The following is an 11,180-nucleotide window of genomic DNA, read 5'->3' on the forward strand; positions in this document are numbered from 1 at the left end:
AAGAAATTAAAACCTTTTTATGGAGTGATACATTAGCTTAAATAACTGTGTTTTCATGGTGTTTTTTATGAAGTGATACCTTAGTTTAACTTACTTTAAATAAACTAAATTTAAAACATTATGGAGTGATACATTAATTTAAACACTGTTAAACTAATATTGTACTGTCCTCGCCGAGGTGTGGAAGCTTCGACTAGACAGTGAGCTAAACTCTGACTCAATGATGAAGGACGTGTCCTTGTTGTAGTTTGCAAATTTATTACACAGTCTCCTCATCGTTTTGAATAGAGTGAAACTGAAAAGGAATAGAGAGAAAATCTGCAATTAGCTATCTCTTTTCATTAATATATAACTTCATAAAAAATATAAACAGTAACTTAGAGCTTGTTGTTGCTAATATAAAATCACTATAAAATAATAACAGATCACCCACAAATGACTGCATATATCAACAGGTAAACAGCAAATGAATGAATTATCACTCAACAAGAGTCTCCAAGAATGAGCAGTGAAACAGCTCCGACTAGTGATAGAAATATTTAGCTTAAACAATGTGGGTAATATTTCCCATTGACTCTAGCTAGCTTCACAAACCTTTTTTTTTTTCTTTTTTTTTGGCACAAATTCTACAGTAAAAAACAGATAACACTTACAGGCGTTGCTTCTCCAAGAAATACCCAAAGGTTTAGCCCTTTTCATGTTTTAGGCTGTAAGCTCTCATCTGTCTGCAACAGCGTGCCTAGATATCACAAGACACACGTACCCAGCCCTTCCTGCTCTATTGCAGTTTGTAGTGTCAAAATAAAAGCATGCCTGTCAAAATAAAACTCCCTTTAACAAACTGAACTAAGATGCCTGAAAGGCAGAACACTCCCCGCCTGACCTTATTAGGTCACTATAACCATCTCTAACCTTTCTATTTAATCTATTGGCAAAAGAAGTACTACTTCTGTAATCGGTCTCTGAAAAGACTTTAAAGAGCCTTGATCTGACATCTTTATCTGGACTTCTCTGACTCTGCCATCTCTTCCTGGAAAGACAGCAGTGATCTTCGCCATAGGCCACTTGTTGCGTGCAGCTCGGCAGTCCTTGAGGAGCACGATGTCTCCTACTTTCAGATCTCTTTTTGTGTCTGTCCACTTCCTTCGGGTCTGTAGGGTGGGAAGGTACTCCCGACGCCAGCGGCGCCAGAACTCGTCGGCGAGGGCTTGCACCTGTCTCCACTGTATGCTGTAGAGATCCTTCTTTGTAAACTCTCCTCGAGGTGGGGAAACTCCTACTTTCTGAGTAAGAATCATGGCTGGTGACAATATGGAAGGTGACTCTGGGTCAGCAGAGACTGGGACAAGAGGTCTAGCATTGATAACTGCCACCACTTCCATCATTAGAGTGCATAAGACGTCGTGGGTAAGCTGAACGTTTTGTTTGAGCAGGATACCATCTAGGATACGTCTTGACAGACCTATAAGCCGTTCCCAAGACCCTCCCATATGGGACGCATGTGGGGGGTTGAAAACCCACGAACAGTTCTGTTCATTCAAGAACCTTTGCACTGTGACATCTGGATCTTTGTGACTCAATCCCAATTCCTTTGCAGCTGCCACAAAGTTTGTTCCACAGTCTGATCTTATCTGCTTTGCCGGTCCACGTATGGCAAAGAACCGCCTCAGTGCATTAATGCAGCTGGATGTATCCAAAGATGCAATGATCTCAATGTGCACGGCCCGTGAACTCATGCAGCAGAATAGCATAGCCCATCGTTTGCTTTGGGCCTGGCCTCCTCTTGTGCGTCTGGAAACAACTGGCCAAGGTCCGAACACGTCAACTCCAACATATGTAAAGGGTGGAGATATGTATAAGCGCTCTGGGGGTAAGTCAGCCATCAGCTGTCCATCGACTTTGCGGCGCAACTGACGACATACAACACATTTGTGCAAGACTGAAGCGATGAGCCGCTTTCCGCCTATGACCCAGTAACCTGCTGCTCTGAGGGCCCCTTCAGTAAAGTGGCGGCCTTGATGTTTTACCCGCTCATGGCATTGTCTTACTAAAAGCAGGGAGATGTGACTGTCCTTAGGCAAGATGATAGGGTTCCTCTCTGCTGCACTTATGTCCGCGTGTTTTAGCCTTCCGCCAACACAAATCAGATGTCCTTTAAGGACTGGGTTGAGTTTATTAAGTGTACTGTTTCTGGACACCGACTGTGTGCGAGAGAGATCTGCAATTTCACTCGAGAAAAACTCTTCTTGTGCTGCTTTGGTGATGATAAATCTTGCTTGAGACAACTCATCAGGAGTTTGTGGGAGAGTACAATGGTGCCATCCTTTACATGTGCTCGGCATTTTCCGTGTGTACGTGTGTGGAGAAAAGATTATGTTGTTTTGCCCCTGTCTTAAAGTAACCCTAATGATGTACTTATTATTACACTAATTGCATGAATTTGTTTTTGTAGCCACTAACGACTGGGAGTAAAGCATGCTGGAGTCATTCTGAACTGGGAGAGGAAAGCTGAGATCATTTGCAGGAGGATGTTTTTGCAAGAGGAAAGAACTTTCAGATGCCTGTTGATTAAAGGAATTATGTGCGCCAGGGAGTTTGAAATGGCCACTCACCCTCCCTTCGCGCACACACTAGAAAACAGGGGGCAGAGCCATGCTTCGATAGAGTCTGCTGCGGGTTTACGTACGAACGCCCAGCCGGTTGACAAGTGCACTCTGCCGAAGGTGTTGGCTCTCCACCTTAAAGGCGTCACGGTAAGAGAGAAAGAGATGTTTCATGCGCTGCAACCACTTGTGCTTGATGTAACTGCTTTTGTGGGGAATAAATATACGCCTGTTTGTTCTAGCAAAGTGCAGTCTGTGTGATCATTTCTGTGTGCCGATCTGACCGAACCTTGTTTCAAAACATTTTTGGCGTTGTCGGCAGGATACGGTTACGCTCAGACTACACACAGAAATGTCTTGTTTTAGATTGGGAAAGAGAGATGCGGAGGTGGCATCTCAGCAGGAGTCTTGCTTTAGATTGGGAAAGAGAGATGCGGAGGTGGCATCTCAACAGGAAGAAGTAGTCCCGGGGTGGGATGGGATTACTTTTAAAGAAATAGGCCAGCTTCTACGGCGACGTGGGGGACGCCCTGGGCTGTGGACTGGAGCAATTCCCACCGCGACTCCACCAGTTTTATGTGAGTGTTAAAGCGGGTGGAGGTTAAAACGAAAGCTCCATTGGGAGGTATTTTAGAGATGATGATGGATTTGTGTGCACTCATTTTGACACGTCTGTCATGTTCAGGAATGTTAAACACACCTGCTGTCTTGAGTCTTGATTTTTTTTTTTTTATGTATAAGTTTACAATGAATTAGTTGCAGAAATGTTATATGTGGAAAGTGGGAATTTATTATTACTAGCACTGTATTTTCTTGAAGATGAAAAAAAAAAATTGCACCTTTTTTCTTGTTTTTGGCATTTCTTCTTTTGTATGGGGGGAGGAACAACAATGCTCATTTGATATGGCAAAAGAAGCCATACAGCAGGCTGTGTCCTTAGGAAAAATGCAATCAGGACCAGTAGAACTTCAAGTGTCTGCTCTAAATGATTATGCTAATTGGAGCTTATGGCAAAAACAGAACAGGATACGAAAACCTTTAGGGTTCTGGTCGAGGAAACTCCCAGATGCGAGGATGCGTTACACGCCCTTTGAAAAACAGCTCTTGGCATGTTATTGGGCGCTAATTGAAACTGAATCACAAACGGTAGGACATGAGGTAATGATGAGAACACACGTACCTATTTTGACATGGGTGATGAGTAATCCCACCACTCACCGAATAGGGACAGCTCAGGAGGCTAGTGTGATAAAATGGAAATGGTATGTGTCAGAGCGTGTAAAGCCAGGTGAGAAGGGGGTTTCGCTGTTGCATGAACAAGTAGCTGATGCTCCTGAGAAAGATGAGCTACCTTTTGAAGTTCAACCATTAGAGGAATCTCCTATGAAAGCGGGAAAAAGATGGGATGATTTGTCAGATGATGAGAAAAGTAGGGCATGGTTCACTGATGGCTCTTGTCAATATCAGGCAGGGAAGAGAAGATGGAAAGCAGGCGCTTTCAACCCACAATTAGGTCAATCTTTAGAAGAATTAGGAGAAGGAAAAAGCAGTCAGTGGGCGGAGTTGAAGGCCGTGCATATGGTGGTCATGCAGGGAGGACCACAGGGCCTCCATATTTATACAGACTCATGGTCAGTGACCCAAGGACTACTTACCTGGATGCCTACATGGCATGCCACTAATTGGAAAATACATTCTAAGGAAGTTTGGGGAAGAGAATTGTGGGAAGACATTTGGGAAAAGGCTAAAACAATTCCTATTACTGTGATGCATGTAGATGCACACACTAATGGACAAGACTCAGAAGCTTTATTTAATAAAGCTGCAGACCAGTTGGTAAAAGTAATGATTGAATTAAGACAATCCAGCCCAGGATTGGCTAGATGGGCTCATGTCAAAGCAGGATATTGGGGGGTTCAAGGTACCCTAAAATGGGCCAGAGATCGAGGTATCGATCTAAAATTGGATGATGTAAAAACAGCAATCACTGAGTGTGAACAATGTCAACACCACCGGAAGGGTGTTCCTCAACATTTGCATGGGCAGTTAAATCGTGGTAAAAGTCCCGGTCAAATTTGGCAGTTGGATTTTATTGGACCACTGCCCATGTCTAAGGGATGTAGACATGCATGCACTGCTGTAGATACATTTTCGGGAGTCTTGGTAGATGGTGTAAATTTGCAAATCAAATGGCCACATTTAATCAATCAATCAATCAATTTTTTTATATAGCGCCAAATCACAACAAACAGCCGCCCCAAGGCGCTCCACACCGCAAGGCAAGGCCATACAATAATTATGTAAAACCCCAACGGTCAAAACGACCCCCTGTGAGCAAGCACTTGGCTACAGTGGGAAGGAAAAACTCCCTTTTAACAGGAAGAAACCTCCAGCAGAACCAGGCTCAGGGAGGGGCAGTCTTCTGCTGGGACTGGTTGGGGCTGAGGGAGAGAACCAGGAAAAAGACATGCTGTGGAGGGGAGCAGAGATCGATCACTAATGATTAAATGCAGAGTGGTGCATACAGAGCAAAAAGAAAAAGAAACAGTGCATCATGGGAACCCCCCAGCAGTCTACGTCTATAGCAGCATAACTAAGGGATGGTTCAGGGTCACCTGATCCAGCCCTAACTATAAGCTTTAGCAAAAAGGAAAGTTTTAAGCCTAATCTTAAAAGTAGAGAGGGTGTCTGTCTCCCTGATCTGAATTGGGAGCTGGTTCCACAGGAGAGGAGCCTGAAAGCTGAAGGCTCTGCCTCCCATTCTACTCTTACAAACCCTAGGAACTACAAGTAAGCCTGCAGTCTGAGAGCGAAGCGCTCTATTGGGGTAATATGGTACTACGAGGTCCCTAAGATAAGATGGGACCTGATTATTCAAAACCTTATAAGTAAGAAGAAGAATTTTAAATTCTATTCTAGAATTAACAGGAAGCCAATGAAGAGAGGCCAATATGGGTGAGATATGCTCTCTCCTTCTAGTCCCCGTCAGTACTCTAGCTGCAGCATTTTGAATTAACTGAAGGCTTTTTAGGGAACTTTTAGGACAACCTGATAATAATGAATTACAATAGTCCAGCCTAGAGGAAATAAATGCATGAATTAGTTTTTCAGCATCACTCTGAGACAAGACCTTTCTGATTTTAGAGATATTGCGTAAATGCAAAAAAGCAGTCCTACATATTTGTTTAATATGCACTTTGAATGACATATCCTGATCAAAAATGACTCCAAGATTTCTCACAGTATTACTAGAGGTCAGGGTAATGCCATCCAGAGTAAGGATCTGGTTAGACACCATGTTTCTAAGATTTGTGGGGCCAAGTACAATAACTTCAGTTTTATCTGAGTTTAAAAGCAGGAAATTAGAGGTCATCCATGTCTTTATGTCTGTAAGACAATCCTGCAGTTTAGCTAATTGGTGTGTGTCCTCTGGCTTCATGGATAGATAAAGCTGGGTATCATCTGCGTAACAATGAAAATTTAAGCAATACCGTCTAATAATACTGCCTAAGGGAAGCATGTATAAAGTGAATAAAATTGGTCCTAGCACAGAACCTTGTGGAACTCCATAATTAACTTTAGTCTGTGAAGAAGATTCCCCATTTACATGAACAAATTGTAATCTATTAGACAAATATGATTCAAACCACCGCAGCGCAGTGCCTTTAATACCTATGGCATGCTCTAATCTCTGTAATAAAATTTTATGGTCAACAGTATCAAAAGCAGCACTGAGATCTAACAGAACAAGCACAGAGATGAGTCCACTGTCCGAGGCCATAAGAAGATCATTTGTAACCTTCACTAATGCTGTTTCTGTACTATGATGAATTCTAAAACCTGACTGAAACTCTTCAAATAGACCATTCCTCTGCAGATGATCAGTTAGCTGTTTTACAACTACCCTTTCAAGAATTTTTGAGAGAAAAGGAAGGTTGGAGATTGGCCTATAATTAGCTAAGATAGCTGGGTCAAGTGATGGCTTTTTAAGTAATGGTTTAATTACTGCCACCTTAAAAGCCTGTGGTACATAGCCAACTAACAAAGATAGATTGATCATATTTAAGATCGAAGCATTAAATAATGGTAGGGCTTCCTTGAGCAGCCTGGTAGGAATGGGGTCTAATAAACATGTTGATGGTTTGGATGAAGTAACTAATGAGAATAACTCAGACAGAACAATCGGAGAGAAAGAGTCTAACCAAATACCGGCATCACTGAAAGCAGCCAAAGATAACGATACGTCTTTGGGATGGTTATGAGTAATTTTTTCTCTAATAGTTAAAATTTTGTTAGCAAAGAAAGTCATGAAGTCATTACTAGTTAAAGTTAATGGAATACTCAGCTCAATAGAGCTCTGACTCTTTGTCAGCCTGGCTACAGTGCTGAAAAGAAACCTGGGGTTGTTCTTATTTTCTTCAATTAGTGATGAGTAGAAAGATGTCCTAGCTTTACGAAGGGCTTTTTTATAGAGCAACAGACTCTTTTTCCAGGCTAAGTGAAGATCTTCTAAATTAGTGAGACGCCATTTCCTCTCCAACTTACGGGTTATCTGCTTTAAGCTACGAGTTTGTGAGTTATACCACGGAGTCAGACACTTCTGATTTAAAGCTCTCTTTTTCAGAGGAGCTACAGCATCCAAAGTTGTCTTCAATGAGGATGTAAAACTATTGACGAGATACTCTATCTCCCTTACAGAGTTTAGGTAGCTACTCTGCACTGTGTTGGTATATGGCATTAGAGAACATAAAGAAGGAATCATATCCTTAAACCTAGTTACAGCGCTTTCTGAAAGACTTCTAGTGTAATGAAACTTATTCCCCACTGCTGGGTAGTCCATCAGAGTAAATGTAAATGTTATTAAGAAATGATCAGACAGAAGGGAGTTATCAGGGAATACTGTTAAGTCTTCTATTTCCATACCATAAGTCAGAACAAGATCTAAGATATGATTAAAGTGGTGGGTGGACTCATTTACTTTTTGAGCAAAGCCAATAGAGTCTAATAATAGATTAAATGCAGTGTTGAGGCTGTCATTCTCAGCATCTGTGTGGATGTTAAAATCGCCCACTATAATTATCTTATCTGAGCTAAGCACTAAGTCAGACAAAAGGTCTGAAAATTCACAGAGAAACTCACAGTAACGACCAGGTGGACGATAGATAATAACAAATAAAACTGGTTTTTGGGACTTCCAATTTGGATGGACAAGACTAAGAGACAAGCTTTCAAATGAATTAAAGCTCTGTCTGGGTTTTGGATTAATTAATAAGCTGGAATGGAAGATTGCTGCTAATCCTCCACCCCGGCCCGTGCTACGAGCATTCTGACAGTTAGTGTGACTCGGGGGTGTTGACTCATTTAAACTAACATATTCATCCTGCTGTAACCAGGTTTCTGTTAGGCAGAATAAATCAATATGTTGATCAATTATTATATCATTTACCAACAGGGACTTAGAAGAGAGAGACCTAATGTTTAATAGACCACATTTAACTGTTTTAGTCTGTGGTGCAGTTGAAGGTGCTATATTATTTTTTCTTTTTGAATTTTTATGCTTAAATAGATTTTTGCTGGTTATTGGTAGTCTGGGAGCAGGCACCGTCTCTACGGGGATGGGGTAATGAGGGGATGGCAGGGGGAGAGAAGCTGCAGAGAGGTGTGTAAGACTACAACTCTGCTTCCTGGTCCCAACCCTGGATAGTCACGTTTAAGTGTTTGAAAATAATACAGCAGTATTATGGTTTGCCAGTACAGATTCAAACTGATAATGGTACTCATTTTACGGGGAATAAAGTAAAAGGGTGGGCCCAAGAACATCATGTTGAATGGATTTATCATATTCCCTATTACCCGCAAGCGGCGGGACTAGTAGAACGAATGAATGGGCTCCTTAAAGAGACCCTATTGAAGCTATCAAAAGATCGCACTATGCGACAATGGAAACAGGATTTGACCACTGCTGTGGATCAGCTGAACAATCGACCTTTAGGGTCAGGATCCACACCCTTGATAAGAATGATTTCAGGAGAAATGATAGAGCATACTACAGAAAGCATCAAAATGTGGAAAACTGATCCACAAGCAGAATTACCTGTCAGAGCAACTCCAGGCTCAGCAGGACTAGACTTAAGAACATTGACAACTGTCACATTGGTACCTGATCAAATTCAAGTGGTAAAAACAGGGCTAGGCCTACAGTGTCCGAAGGGCACATATGGGCACGTCCTGCCACGCAGTGGTCTATCACTTAAAGGGCTGACTATTCAGGCCGGGGTGATAGATGCAGATTACCAAGGCGAGATTGGAGTGGTTTGTAGATTGTTTGGAGAACAACCCCTGATATTGAACAAAGGGGACAAAATTGCTCAATTAATAATTAAACCCTGTGAAATGGGGTTGGTACAGGAGATACCAAAACCCGTAGTAATAACTACACGAGGAACACAAGGTTTTGGTTCCTCAGATCAAGCAGGTGCCAAAGTTTGGGTGAAACAACCTAATTGACCGCCTAAGGCGGCAGAAATTATAGCTCAAGGGAATGATGCAACTGTTAGTATACTCTATCAGGGTGAAGAAAAATGGGTAAATGTGCCTGTATCAAAGTGTTATGTAAGAGAAGACTTAACGTTGTCATTCTACCCGTAGTTACACTTGTGTTGTCTAGGCTTGATGCCCTGGTGGGAGTTGCTGATCGGGCGATCAAGGACCACAGGAGGTGAACGTCGTCATGGCAACCAGTGGAAGCCCCGGGATTGGAGGTGTCGGCTGCTGGGTCATACTCCTCCTTGTAGGTGGTGCCATGGTCCCCTGTTGCTGGGGAATGACAGAGGGATATCAACTGGTGGTTGCTGATCGAGTGGTGACTCTTTCATGGAAAAACAGCACCCAAAGCAGGACCCAAGACAATTTTACTTGTGCAGCTAATGAACAATGTTCATTTGGAAATTTGACTAGTGATTGTACTATCTACAAATGTAAACATTGTGATAAGAATCATAATATACCTGTGGTAGGTAAAGGGTGCCAACTGACTATATCATCTACAAAACGCTGATTTATGGCAGAAGAGTTTTCAATGGCAAATGAAATTATGGAATGAAACCTATGATTCATTGAAAAATCTCTCTCATATAGGAAACTGGACAGCATGTGCAGTGCAAACACTTCATGCAGAGGCTCAAAGAGAGAAATTTCAGCGGATAGTTACCACAGGGAACTATCATGATTGGAGAAAGATTTGGAACATAACTAATGCTTTATGGCTAAAGTTACATCCAGAATTTACACAATGCAATGAAACAGTGTGTACTGGGCATTGGACCCAGTACAATGTGACACAACCCAAGGTTGTTTGTAAATATCAAGTGTTACCGGTAATTACGACTAATGGTTATTGGTTCTTGCATATGGATGGAGAGTGGTTAGAACCAAAAACCAATACGACTTTTGATACTAAAATGTGTGACATCACTGATAAAGGAATGGCCTGTGTGCTGCAAACTGGATATGCTAATCCATGTCTAACCGACTCAGAGGTTGTACTTTGTGATTGGACAAGAGAAACACCAAGAGAAATGTTGTGGCAAGTTGGCCCACATGCTCTGTGTGTTGCAACAATGACAGAAAATTCACAGGTGCCTTCGGTTCCGTACACTGGCTGTTTAAATAATGTACACTTATGGCATTGGGGAAACCAGACTTATCGTTTGACTAATTATTCTGTATCGAGTCGGCTGACTTCGGTACAATGGGATGTATTACATTCCCCATGGAGTCTTTCCCTAGAGCGTTTCAAATGCGCATTGGAACAATCTACGGAAATACAGCAATTAATAGAGTCACATAAGTCCAACGTCTCCAGTCTCATGGTGTCTACATTAATAACCAGTGACCGGGTAAAACATGTAGCAAAATTAGTACAGCAAGCATCAGCACACCACTGGTTGGACATCTTTTCAGGAATGTCTATTACTGCCAGAAACACCTTAGTGCCCCCTTTAATAGTGTTAGTAATAACAATATGTGTTATGACTTTTTGTAATATTTTTACATGCATATATGTTATATGGTTAAGACGGGAAGTGGAATGGGTGATATTTCAACGAATGAGATGAAATTGATTTTGTTGATTCATGATCCCTTTGGAGTAAACAAATATAATGTTACATTAGACCCCACAACATCGGGTTTTGTATATGAGTATATTGTTTGGAACAGGTATAATCAAGACTATATTACTCAAAATTTTGTTTGTGAATCACTAGAAGAAATGTGGGAAATGCTATGGCAGGACATAATCGTTGGAATAGGCTGGAGCCCAGCATTACCTGAATCTGCTAGTGGTTACATAAATTGACTGGTGCAAAACACCAAGAGTGGAATGTGTGGAGAAAAGATTATGTTGTTTTGCCCCTGTCTTAAAGTAACCCTAATGATGTACTTGTTATTATTACACTAATTGCACAAATTTGTTTTTGTAGCCACTAACGACTGGGAGTAAAGCATGCTGGGGTCATTCTGAACTGGGAGAGGAAAGCTGAGATCATTTGCAGGAGGATGTTTTTGCAAGAGGAA

At 41.7% G+C, this 11,180-nt stretch overlaps 1 protein-coding gene across 1 annotated transcript; it reads right to left on the bottom strand.

Annotated features, from left to right (window-relative positions):
* Positions 1 to 768: 768 nt before the first annotated feature.
* Positions 769 to 2,631, bottom strand: LOC117502080. The gene has a single exon (XM_034161092.1). The coding sequence runs from the start codon at positions 2,340 to 2,342 to the stop codon at positions 921 to 923; it is 1,422 nt and encodes a 473-aa protein (XP_034016983.1). The 5' UTR covers positions 2,343 to 2,631; the 3' UTR covers positions 769 to 920.
* Between the last annotated feature and the right edge of the window lie 8,549 nt (positions 2,632 to 11,180).

Source organism: Thalassophryne amazonica, chromosome 20, assembly GCF_902500255.1.
Source record: "Thalassophryne amazonica chromosome 20, fThaAma1.1, whole genome shotgun sequence".
Taxonomy (NCBI): Eukaryota; Metazoa; Chordata; class Actinopteri; order Batrachoidiformes; family Batrachoididae; genus Thalassophryne; species Thalassophryne amazonica.

Excerpts from the sequence above, each read along its gene's own strand:
- LOC117502080 (XM_034161092.1), bottom strand. The coding sequence starts at position 2,342 with ATGCCGAGCACATGTAAAGGATGGCACCATTGTACTCTCCCACAAACT.